Raw genomic sequence first — 12,654 nt, 5'->3', positions numbered from 1 at the left:
CCAGCTCCAGATCTCCAGGTCGCTCAGTGGTATTCGGCTTCTGAAATGGAGTGTCAGGAAGTGCAGATTGACGTCAGGCGTGGGTGCTGCAGATTGGCTAAAGTGCCAGCTGACCACTCTAGCCAATCAGCGGCACCCCTACCCAGCGGCATTCTGTGCTTCCTGACACTCAGTAAATAAAAGTGAACACATTAACACTGATATTTTTTTTTACCTGGGAAGATGAGAAGGTCCAAAGTTTCCCTGCCAGGCCCAGGTACCAAAGCCTTATGATGTGGTGTCCAGAATAAAGTGGAGGGTTCACTTCACTTGTCCTTCCTGCTCCAATCTCCTTTTCTTCTCCTTCTTTTGACAGTCTTTTTCTTCTGACTTGGTCTTCTCTCCTCCTTGGTTCCTGCAGCTCCTTTACCTTTCTGCTACTTTCTGCTTATTTTGCTCCCCCTTCTGCACCTTTCTCTTTCTGATCCCTTACTGCTCCTTGCTGCCCCTTCCTTCTCCTTGCAGGCCCTCCCTGCTTCTCGCAGACCCTTCCTGCTCCTTGCTGCCCCTTCCTGCTTCTTGCTGCCCCTTCCTGCGCCTTGCTGCTTATTTCTGTTCCTTTTCCTACTTTACCTTTGTGCTCCTTCTGATTCTTTCTGCTCCTTCACCTTTTTACTCCTTATATCCCTTCCTGCCTTTTCTGCTTCTTTTAGACCCTTTTGCTCCTTCTCCTACTTTACCTTTGTGCTCCTTCCGATTCTTTCTGCTCCTTTACCGTTGTGCTCCTCTGTCACTTCCTGCCCCTTTCTGATCATTGCAGACCCTTCCTGCTTCTTGCTGCCCCTTCCAGCTTCTTGCAGCCTCTTCCTACTTCTTGCTGACCCCTCCTGCTCCTTGAAGACCTTTCCTACTCGTTGATGATCCCTCCTGCCCCTTGCAGAACCTTTCTGCTCATTCCTGCTCCTTCTACTTTAATTCCTGTAGGCTGTCTCCCCCCATCCTTCACTTACCTGATCTGTAGGCTGTCCCCCCCATGCCTCACTTACCTGACTGCGATATTTAAAGATGGACGACATAATGGCAGCCCTCAAAATGTTTCTGAACGTTTCGTTTTGGAGATAGTTCTGTGAGTTGCAAAACCTCCATACTGGATGGATAAACTTTAAAATTATGTAATATTAAAAAATATTTACATTTTGTATTATTTTTTTTGTATATAGATATGTTGTTTAATAAATGATATATATATATATATATATATATATATATATATATATTTACAAATTTAATGTTAAATATTAATTTTAAAAGTTTATCTAAAAATATTAAATAATTTGAAGAGCTTATCCAACATTAGTAAATTGAGGCCGTAGTATATTCTCGCTGATTCAATATATGCATAAAAAACTGCTTCCAAATACGTATTTACTAAACAAATGTCACAGGACAATACAATAAAATATTAATTGGTTCAGATTAAAATGGTGCACGCTCTATATTTATATGCACCGGATTCAGCTTGCGTTGCGATAGTGTCACCATTATTTAACATTAATATTACATTATACGGATGGCAGGAACGTAGTTAATAAAAAAACAGCCTTTACACTTTCGATTCATGATTCACACGTTCGTGTTTTACTACAGTCTGGGCTTGAATGATTCACATGTTCGTGGTTTACTCTAGTCTGCGCTCACGCGATTTACACTTTCGTGTTTTACACCAGTATGTGCTTGCGCGATTTACACTTTCGTGTTTCATACCAGTCTGTATTCGCACTTCTCACACTTTCATGTTTTATTCAGCGCTCGCACGATTCACACTTTCCTGTTTTATTCTGTGCTCACACGATTCATACTTTGTGTTTTACACCAGTCTGCGCTCGCACGATTCACACTTTCCTGTTTTATTCTGCGCTCGCACGATTCACACGTTCGTGTTTTACGCCAGTCTGAGCTCGCATGATTCACACTTTGTGTTTTACGCTAGTCTGTGCTCGCACGATTCACACTTTGTGTTTTACGCCAGTCTGCGCTCGCACGATTCACACTTTCCTGTTTTATTCTGCACTCGCACGATTCACACGTTCGTGTTTTACGCCAGTCTGCGCTCGCACGATTCACACGTTCGTGTTTTATGCCAGTCTGCGCTCGCACGATTCACACTTTCCTGTTTTATTCTGTGCTTGCACGATTCACACTTTGTGTTTTACACCAGGCTGCGCTCGCACGATTCACACGTTCATGTTTTACGCCAGACTGCGCTCACACGATTCACACTTTCCTGTTTTATTCTGCGCTCGCACGATTCACACGTTCGTGTTTTACACCAGTCTGAGCTCGCACGATTCACACTTTCCTGTTTTATTCTGCGCTCGCACGATTCACACGTTCGTGTTTTACGCCAGTCTGAGCTCGCATGATTCACACTTTGTGTTTTACGCTAGTCTGTGCTCGCACGATTCACACTTTGTGTTTTACGCCAGTCTGCGCTCGCACGATTCACACTTTCCTGTTTTATTCTGCACTCGCACGATTCACACGTTCGTGTTTTACGCCAGTCTGCGCTCGCACGATTCACACGTTCGTGTTTTACACCAGTCTGCGCTCGCACGATTCACACTTTCCTGTTTTATTCTGCGCTCGCACGATTCACACGTTCGTGTTTTACGCCAGTCTGAGCTCGCATGATTCACACTTTGTGTTTTACGCTAGTCTGTGCTCGCACGATTCACACTTTGTGTTTTACGCCAGTCTGCGCTCGCACGATTCACACTTTCCTGTTTTATTCTGCACTCGCACGATTCACACGTTCGTGTTTTACGCCAGTCTGCGCTCGCACGATTCACACGTTCGTGTTTTATGCCAGTCTGCGCTCGCACGATTCACACTTTCCTGTTTTATTCTGTGCTTGCACGATTCACACTTTGTGTTTTACACCAGGCTGCGCTCGCACGATTCACACGTTCATGTTTTACGCCAGACTGCGCTCACACGATTCACACTTTCCTGTTTTATTCTGCGCTCGCACGATTCACACGTTCGTGTTTTACACCAGTCTGAGCTCGCACGATTCACACTTTCCTGTTTTATTCTGCGCTCGCACGATTCACACGTTCGTGTTTTACGCCAGTCTGCGCTCGCACGATTCACACTTTGTTTTACGCCAGTCTGCGGTCACACGATTCACACTTTGTGTTTTACGCCAGTCTGTGCTCGCACGATTCACACTTTGTGTTTTACGCCAGTCTGCGCTCGCACGATTCACACTTTGTGTTTTACGCTAGTCTGCGCTCGCACGATTCACACTTTGTGTTTTATGCCAGTCTGCGCTCGCACGATTCACACTTTCCTGTTTTATTCTGTGCTTGCACGATTCACACTTTGTGTTTTACACCAGGCTGCGCTCGCACGATTCACACGTTCATGTTTTACGCCAGTCTGCGCTCGAACGATTCACACTTTGTGTTTTACGCCAGTCTGCGCTCGCACGATTCACACTTTCCTGTTTTATTCTGCGCTCGCGCGATTCACACGTTCGTGTTTTACACCAGTCTGAGCTCGCACGATTCACACTTTCCTGTTTTATTCTGCGCTCGCACGATTCACACGTTCGTGTTTTACACCAGTCTGCGCTCGCACGATTCACACTTTGTTTTACGCCAGTCTGCGGTCACACGATTCACACTTTGTGTTTTACACCAGGCTGCACTCGCACGATTCACACGTTCGTGTTTTACGCCAGTCTGCGCTCGCACGATTCACACTTTGTGTTTTACACCAGGCTGCGCTCGCACAATTCACACGTTCATGTTTTACACAAGACTGCACTCGCACGATTCACACGTTCATGTTTTACGCCAGACTGGTGTTTTATACCAGTCTGTATTCGCATTTCTCACACTTTCATGTTTTATTCTGCGCTCGCACGATTCACACTTTCCTGTTTTATTCTGTGCTCGCACGATTCACACTTTGTGTTTTACACCAGACTACGCTCGCACGATTCACACTTTGTGTTTTACACCAGTCTGCGCTCGCACGATTCACACTTTCCTGTTTTATTCTGCGCTCGCACGATTCACACGTTCGTGTTTTACACCAGTCTGAGCTCGCACGATTCACACGTTTGTGTTTTACGCCAGTCTGCGCTCGCACGATTCACACTTTGTGTTTTACGCCAGTCTGCGCTCGCACGATTCACACTTTCCTGTTTTATTCTGCGCTCGCACGATTCACACGTTCGTGTTTTACACCAGTCTGAGCTCGCACGATTCACACGTTTGTGTTTTACGCCAGTCTGCGCTCGCACGATTCACACTTTGTGTTTTACGCCAGTCTGCGCTTGCACGATTCACACTTTGTGTTTTACGCCAGTCTGCGCTCGCACGATTCACACTTTCCTGTTTTATTCTGCGCTCGCACGATTCACACGTTCGTGTTTTACGCCAGTCTGAGCTCGCATGATTCACACTTTGTGTTTTACGCTAGTCTGTGCTCGCACGATTCACACTTTGTGTTTTACGCCAGTCTGCGCTCGCACGATTCACACTTTCCTGTTTTATTCTGCACTCGCACGATTCACACGTTCGTGTTTTACGCCAGTCTGCGCTCGCACGATTCACACGTTCGTGTTTTATGCCAGTCTGCGCTCGCACGATTCACACTTTCCTGTTTTATTCTGTGCTTGCACGATTCACACTTTGTGTTTTACACCAGGCTGCGCTCGCACGATTCACACGTTCATGTTTTACGCCAGACTGCGCTCACACGATTCACACTTTCCTGTTTTATTCTGCGCTCGCACGATTCACACGTTCATGTTTTACACCAGTCTGAGCTCGCACGATTCACACTTTCCTGTTTTATTCTGCGCTCGCACGATTCACACGTTCGTGTTTTACGCCAGTCTGCGCTCGCACGATTCACACTTTGTTTTACGCCAGTCTGCGGTCACACGATTCACACTTTGTGTTTTACGCCAGTCTGTGCTCGCACGATTCACACTTTGTGTTTTACGCCAGTCTGCGCTCGCACGATTCACACTTTGTGTTTTACGCTAGTCTGCGCTCGCACGATTCACACTTTGTGTTTTATGCCAGTCTGCGCTCGCACGATTCACACTTTCCTGTTTTATTCTGTGCTTGCACGATTCACACTTTGTATTTTACACCAGGCTGCGCTCGCACGATTCACACGTTCATGTTTTACGCCAGTCTGCGCTCGAACGATTCACACTTTGTGTTTTACGCCAGTCTGCGCTCGCACGATTCACACTTTCCTGTTTTATTCTGCGCTCGCGCGATTCACACGTTCGTGTTTTACACCAGTCTGAGCTCGCACGATTCACACTTTCCTGTTTTATTCTGCGCTCGCACGATTCACACGTTCGTGTTTTACACCAGTCTGCGCTCGCACGATTCACACTTTGTTTTACGCCAGTCTGCGGTCACACGATTCACACTTTGTGTTTTACGCCAGTCTGTGCTCGCACGATTCACACTTTGTGTTTTACGCCAGTCTGCGCTCGCACGATTCACACTTTGTGTTTTACGCCAGTCTGCGCTCGCACGATTCACACTTTGTGTTTTACACCAGTCTGTGTTTGAACGATTCACACTTTGTGTTTTACGCCAGGCTGCGCTCGAACGATTCACACTTTGTTTTACACCAGTCTGCGGTCACACGATTCACACTTTGTGTTTTACGCCAGTCTGCGCTCGCACGATTCACACTTTGTGTTTTACACCAGTCTGCGCTCGCACGATTCACACTTTGTGTTTTACGCCAGTCTGCGCTCGCACGATTCACACTTTCCTGTTTTATTCTGCGCTCGCACGATTCACACTTTGTGTTTTACGCCAGTCTGTGCTCGCACGATTCACACTTTCCTGTTTTATTCTGCGCTCGCACGATTCACACTTTGTGTTTTACACCAGTCTGAGCTCGCACGATTCACACGTTCGTGTTTTACGCCAGTCTGCGCTCGCACGATTCACACTTTGTGTTTTACGCCAGTCTGCGCTCGCACGATTCACACTTTGTGTTTTACGCTAGTCTGCGCTCGCACGATTCACACTTTGTGTTTTACACCAGTCTGTGTTCGAAAGATTCACACTTTGTATTTTACGCCAGTCTGCGCTCGCACGATTCACACTTTGTATTTTACGCCAGTCTGCGCTTGCACGATTCACACTTTCCTGTTTTATTCTGCGCTCGCACGATTCACACGTTCGTGTTTTACGCCAGTCTGCGCTCGCACGATTCACACTTTGTGTTTGATGCCAGTCTGCGCTCGCACGATTCACACTTTCCTGTTTTATTCTGTGCTTGCACGATTCACACTTTGTGTTTTACGCCAGACTGCGCTCACACGATTCACACTTTGTGTTTTACGCCAGTCTGCGCTCGCACGATTCACACTTTCCTGTTTTATTCTGCGCTCGCACGATTCACACGTTCGTGTTTTACACCAGTCTGAGCTCGCACGATTCACACTTTCCTGTTTTATTCTGCGCTCGCACGATTCACACGTTCGTGTTTTACGCCAGTCTGCGCTCGCACGATTCACACTTTGTTTTACGCCAGTCTGCGGTCACACGATTCACACTTTGTGTTTTACGCCAGTCTGTGCTCGCACGATTCACACTTTGTGTTTTACGCCAGTCTGCGCTCGCACGATTCACACTTTGTTTTACGCCAGTCTGCGGTCACACGATTCACACTTTGTGTTTTACGCCAGTCTGTGCTCGCACGATTCACACTTTGTGTTTTACGCTAGTCTGCGCTCGCACGATTCACACTTTGTGTTTTACACCAGTCTGTGTTCGAAAGATTCACACTTTGTATTTTACGCCAGTCTGCGCTCGCACGATTCACACTTTGTATTTTACGCCAGTCTGCGCTTGCACGATTCACACTTTCCTGTTTTATTCTGCGCTCGCACGATTCACACGTTCGTGTTTTACGCCAGTCTGCGCTCGCACGATTCACACTTTGTGTTTTATGCCAGTCTGCGCTCGCACGATTCACACTTTCCTGTTTTATTCTGTGCTTGCACGATTCACACTTTGTGTTTTACGCCAGACTGCGCTCACACGATTCACACTTTGTGTTTTACGCCAGTCTGCGCTCGCACGATTCACACTTTCCTGTTTTATTCTGCGCTCGCACGATTCACACGTTCGTGTTTTACACCAGTCTGAGCTCGCACGATTCACACTTTCCTGTTTTATTCTGCGCTCGCACGATTCACACGTTCGTGTTTTACGCCAGTCTGCGCTCGCACGATTCACACTTTGTTTTACGCCAGTCTGCGGTCACACGATTCACACTTTGTGTTTTACGCCAGTCTGTGCTCGCACGATTCACACTTTGTGTTTTACGCCAGTCTGCGCTCGCACGATTCACACTTTGTGTTTTACGCTAGTCTGCGCTCGCACGATTCACACTTTGTGTTTTACACCAGTCTGTGTTCGAACGATTCACACTTTGTATTTTACGCCAGTCTGCGCTCGCACGATTCACACTTTGTGTTTTACACCAGTCTGTGTTCGAACGATTCACACTTTGTGTTTTACACCAGGCTGCGCTCGCACGATTCACACTTTGTATTTTATGCCAGTCTGTGTTCGAACGATTCACACTTTGTGTTTTACACCAGTCTGTGCTCGCACGATTCACACTTTGTTTTACGCCAGTCTGCGCTCGCACGATTCACACTTTGTATTTTACGCCAGTCTGTGCTCGCACGATTCACACTTTCCCCAATAGTGATCAGGAAACCCTAAGATCTATGGATTTCTATCATTAGTAGATTATATTTATTATTTTTTTCCTTTGTAAAACCCTGTAGGAAGTTTTGACTCCCAGTAACTGGATAACAAGCATTGTTGGAAAGCCAACGTTTCTGCCACCCCTAGTCCTTGTCTTCTCATCCAGCTCACCAGGGAGCCAACCACACAGCCCACCAATAACATGGCTGCCGCATCCACAGCGGCGACACGTCTCAAACACGGACGGCGTGCGCTCCCTGACGTGATGACGTCTATGCCCAGCGTCCTGCGCGGCGGTTGCTCCGGGTAACGGGCGGTTGTTTACTGGCTGGAGGTTTGGAGGCTGATGGCGGCTGACGGAGAGGTAACAGGGAGGGGGAGGGGGCAGCAGTGGGGTAACTGGGGTAATTACTGGGGGCAAGGGGGCAATGCCAGGCCTGGGGCCAGTGCTGAAAGTGGAGCTGTAACCATGGAAACCAGTGCTCTGTTCCTGCTGATTGCTCCACTTTCAGAGCTTTACCCCTCCCTCTCCCCCTCCCCCATGTAACCCCACATTAAGGTCACCCCCCCATGTCACCCCACATTAAGGTCCCCCTCCGTGTAACCCCACATTAAGGTCACCCCCCTCCTTGTAACCCCACATTAAGGTCACACCCCCCCCCCCATGTCACCCCACATTAAGGCCCCCCCCTCCTTGTAACCCCACATTAAGGTCACCCCCCTCCTTGTAACCCCACATTAAGGTCAACCCCCCCATGTCACCCCACATTAAGGTCACCCCCCTCCCCATGTCACCCCACATTAAGGTCACACCCCCCCCCCCATGTCACCCCACATTAAGGCCCCCCCTCCTTGTAACCCCACAGTAAGGTCACACCCCCCCCCATGTCACCCCACATTAAGGCCCCCCCCTCCTTGTAACCCCACATTAAGGTCACCCCACATTAAGGTCACCCCCCTCCCCATGTCACCCCACATTGAGGTCACCCCCCTCCCCATGTCACCCCACATTGAGGTCACCCCCTCCTTGTAATCCCACATTGAGGTCACCCCCTCCTTGTAATCCCACATTGAGGTCACCCGCCCCATGTAACCCCACATTGAGGTCACCCCCCTCCTTGTAATCCCACATTAAGGTCACCCCCCCATGTAACCCCACATTAAGGTCCACCCCCCCATGTAACCCCACATTAAGGTCACCCCCTCCATGTAACCCCACATTAAGGTCACCCCCCTCCTTGTAACCCCACATTAAGGTCACCCCCCCATGTCACCCCACATTAAGGCCCCCCCCCTCCTTGTAACCCCACATTAAGGTCACCCCACATTAAGGTCACCCCCCTCCCCATGTCACCCCACATTGAGGTCACCCCCTCCCCATGTCACCCCACATTGAGGTCACCCCCCTCCTTGTAATCCCACATTGAGGTCACCCCCCTCCTTGTAATCCCACATTGAGGTCACCCGCCCCATGTAACCCCACATTGAGGTCACCCCCCTCCTTGTAATCCCACATTAAGGTCACCCCCCCATGTAACCCCACATTAAGGTCCACCCCCCCATGTAACCCCACATTAAGGTCACCCCCTCCATGTAACCCCACATTGAGGTCACCCCCCCCATGTAACCCCACATTATCGCCCTCCCCCCATGTAACCCCACATTAAGGTCACCCCCCCCCTCCATGTAACCCCACATTACCTCAATGTGGACCTCAATGTGGAGTGACATGTGGGGGGGGGGGGGTGACCTTAATGTGTGGTTACCGGGGGGGGGGGGGGGAGGATGACCTCAATGTGGGGTTACATGAGGAGGGGGGGGTGACCTTAATGTGGTGTTACATGGTGGGGGGGTGACCTTAATCTGGAATAAAAGGGAATCATGACATGTCAGACATGTCATGTGTCCTTAAGGGGTTAATGGGGGGTGAACTCAATGTGGGGTTACATAGAGGGGGGGGTGACCTCAATGTGGGTTTACATGGGGAGGGGGGGTGACCTTAATGTGTGGTTACAAGGGGGGTGACCTTAATGTGGGGTGACCTTAATGTGGGGCTACAAGGGGGGGTGACCTTAATGTTGGGTTACACGGGGGGGGGGGGTGACCTTTAACGTGGGGTTACAAGGGGGGATGACCTTAATGTAGGGTTACACATGGGGGGGGGTGACCTTAATGTGGGGTTACATGGGGGGGTGACCTTAATGTGGGGTTACATGTGGGGGGGTGACCTTAATGTGGGGTTACATGGGGGGGTGACCTTAATGTGGGGTTACATGGGGGGGGTGACCTTTAACGTGGGGTTACAAGGGGGGGTGACCTTAATGTGGGGTTACATTGAGGGGGGGTGACCTTAATGTGAGGTTACATGGGGGGGTGACCTTAATGTGGGGTTACATGGAGAGAGGTGACCTTAATGTGGGGTTAGATGGAGGGGGTGACCCTTATGTGGGGTTTACATGGAGGAGGAAAATACAGGATATATTCACTGGAATAAGGAATATAATGTCCCCCATTATAGAGTGTATAATAATGTAATCAAACAGGGTCATTCTGTGACGCGCATATTCAAAGTGAACTTCACAAATTACAACAAAATAGGTAAAGCTGTAAACATAACGGATTTCACGTTGAATTCCCAGGTTAGTGAATAACCCTGTCTATCTGTAAACGGAGCGGTAATAATGAGGGTATAATCGTGTACCCCTTGTGATAATTCCATATCTTTATAACAGAAATGACATGGTACCTACCCTCAAAATGCCACAGACTTTATATGTCAGCATCTTGAAGGCACTTTCCCTGTAACCTAAACGTACAACAAACCCTAACCAACTGCATTGCTGCGTCGTTTTAACCCCTTAAGGACCAAACTTCTGGAATAAAAGGGAATCATGACATGTCACACATGTCATGTGTCCTTAAGGGGTTAAACAGCGCTGTGGTCACACTGAAATTTATTGGAAAAATAATGCAGTAAGTGCACCCAATGAAAACCCAATGAAAACCCAAAGTTTGGTATGCAGACTTCTATAGAGCTTATGATCTAAATTGTTTTAACTCTTTGCAGGTTGTGTAAAATGGAAATGGCCTCAGCTCCAGCGGGTGTTACTGTTCCCAGAACTGGAGACCCTCTCCATAGAATGCATGTTACAAGACCCAAATCTGCCAAAGGTCGCACCAGGACCGCCCCACAGGGCTTCTCAACCAATGCTGAGGAGTATACCTACAGTACCTCACCACCTGCTCCCCGGGTTCCCACCAGTCCCAGGATACTGCAGGAAGAGGTTCCTGAGCTCGTGCATCAAGTTCTATCCAGGCCTCCCTCATCTTCCTTGAACCGGTACAGAGTTCTCCCATCCATCGGGGCAGTGAGGAATCAAGAAAATGCTGACGAAGAACAAATGGCCAGAGATATCAGCTCCATGCGCCTTGCAAGGGAACACCATGAGAGGCATGCCAAATCTTTACAGGAGCACTCTGCAGGCAGGATGGCAGAGACAGGCCCTAGCCAGAAGCCTCAGACTAGAGAGGATATTTCACCAATTCCTGTGAATGCGCAGGGGGTCTCACCATTTACTATGAAGAGGCAGGGGATCTCGCCATTTCCTGTGAACCTGCTAGAGCCCTCTGAGAACGAGCCCAGGCTTCTGCTGGCCATCAGATCCCATACTGGCCAGAGGTTTGAACGATACTTCCGGCCCACAGACACTATGTATGTTGTGCTGGCAGTGGCTGAGGAGAAGACGGGTATGTCTTGCAGGAACTGCAGTGTGGAGTCCATGGAAGTGCCCAGGAGAAGGTTCGCTGACCTGAGTTGCACCCTCCAACAGTGTGGGATCCCCAATAAATCTGTGCTTTGCATCCACCAGACAGAGCGGGACTGATGACATGATATTACATGCTAATCGTGCATCCTTATGATTTCAGAGAATTATACTGGGTGTTACTGTGTCACAGACTCTGATCGCCGTGCCTCAGAAAAAGTGGTACTCTGTGCTTTTGTTCAATCCATAAGAATATTCTCATTTGTTTTCTGGCTGTAACACTGGGATTCTGAATAGTGACAATGGATCATCTCCATTACCTGCTTACTTCCATATAGGCCCATATCTTCTAATATCTGCTCAGATATGTTCTAAGAACATTCTAAATCTTTTGGTGTGTCCTGGTTAACGAAAGTTTAATCTCCGTAATTTAACTGTTGGCTGAAAATGAGATAAATTACAGTGGCACCATTCACTAACATTGATTGGGTTGTATCTCTCTGGACTCTGCAACTAAACTTTGCATGTGATCCCCTGGAACACAGCCGTGGCAAAGTTCAATACCAAATGGTGAGATCCATGTTTAACCAGCTGGCTATGAACTTCCCAGTGTGGCATTTGGCCGATCACCCCTCCAATAAAAGTAAACAAGAACTCTGTTGGAGAATTATATCTGCTATGTTTTGTCAATACAGATTACATTTAGACATGCTTGCTATGATCAGAAAAGGAAATACATTGAAACTAACTGCAAAAGAAAATACAATTATTTGTTTTAAAGTATTTAATTATACTCTTGTCACCCAGCAGTAATATTCCCAAGGTCTGTCACTTGGCGCACACTAGCTGCAGTTGCTCAGATTTGTTTTGTAAGTGTGGGTTGGCTTACATGCATAATTCTTGTGTTGGCTGGGAGCATAATTAAAACATTGCTCTCCCCTCTTCCAATTGAAATTGTAACATTGCCACTGCAACCTATTACACAGCAGTGGGAATGGTGCTAGCAGAGTATGGGCGCAGGTCCTATAGAGATCTGCAGAGGTAATGACAGAGTAAAACGTCCTCAATCTGGTCTCAAGTTTGGGGAGGGAAGGGGGGTTCTGGGTGCAGACTAATAACCGGGTAACTCACTAAAG

At 48.1% G+C, this 12,654-nt stretch overlaps 1 protein-coding gene across 1 annotated transcript; it reads left to right on the top strand.

The window, feature by feature from the left end:
• Positions 1-8,046: 8,046 nt before the first annotated feature.
• On the top strand, positions 8,047-12,177 carry UBXN10 (UBX domain protein 10). Its single transcript, XM_063437133.1, has 2 exons — positions 8,047-8,118; positions 10,822-12,177. Exon 2 carries the CDS (start codon positions 10,832-10,834, stop codon positions 11,636-11,638), a length of 807 nt encoding a protein of 268 aa, XP_063293203.1. The 5' UTR covers positions 8,047-8,118; positions 10,822-10,831; the 3' UTR covers positions 11,639-12,177.
• The last annotated feature ends 477 nt before the right edge of the window (positions 12,178-12,654 follow it).

Source organism: Pelobates fuscus, chromosome 11, assembly GCF_036172605.1.
Source record: "Pelobates fuscus isolate aPelFus1 chromosome 11, aPelFus1.pri, whole genome shotgun sequence".
Classification (NCBI taxonomy): Eukaryota; Metazoa; Chordata; class Amphibia; order Anura; family Pelobatidae; genus Pelobates; species Pelobates fuscus.
This window is presented reverse-complemented; position numbering and strand designations above follow the sequence as displayed.

What these genes read in the sequence shown, in the direction of transcription:
- UBXN10 (XM_063437133.1), top strand. Translation starts at nt 10,832, where the DNA reads ATGGAAATGGCCTCAGCTCCAGCGGGTGTTACTGTTCCCAGAACTGGA.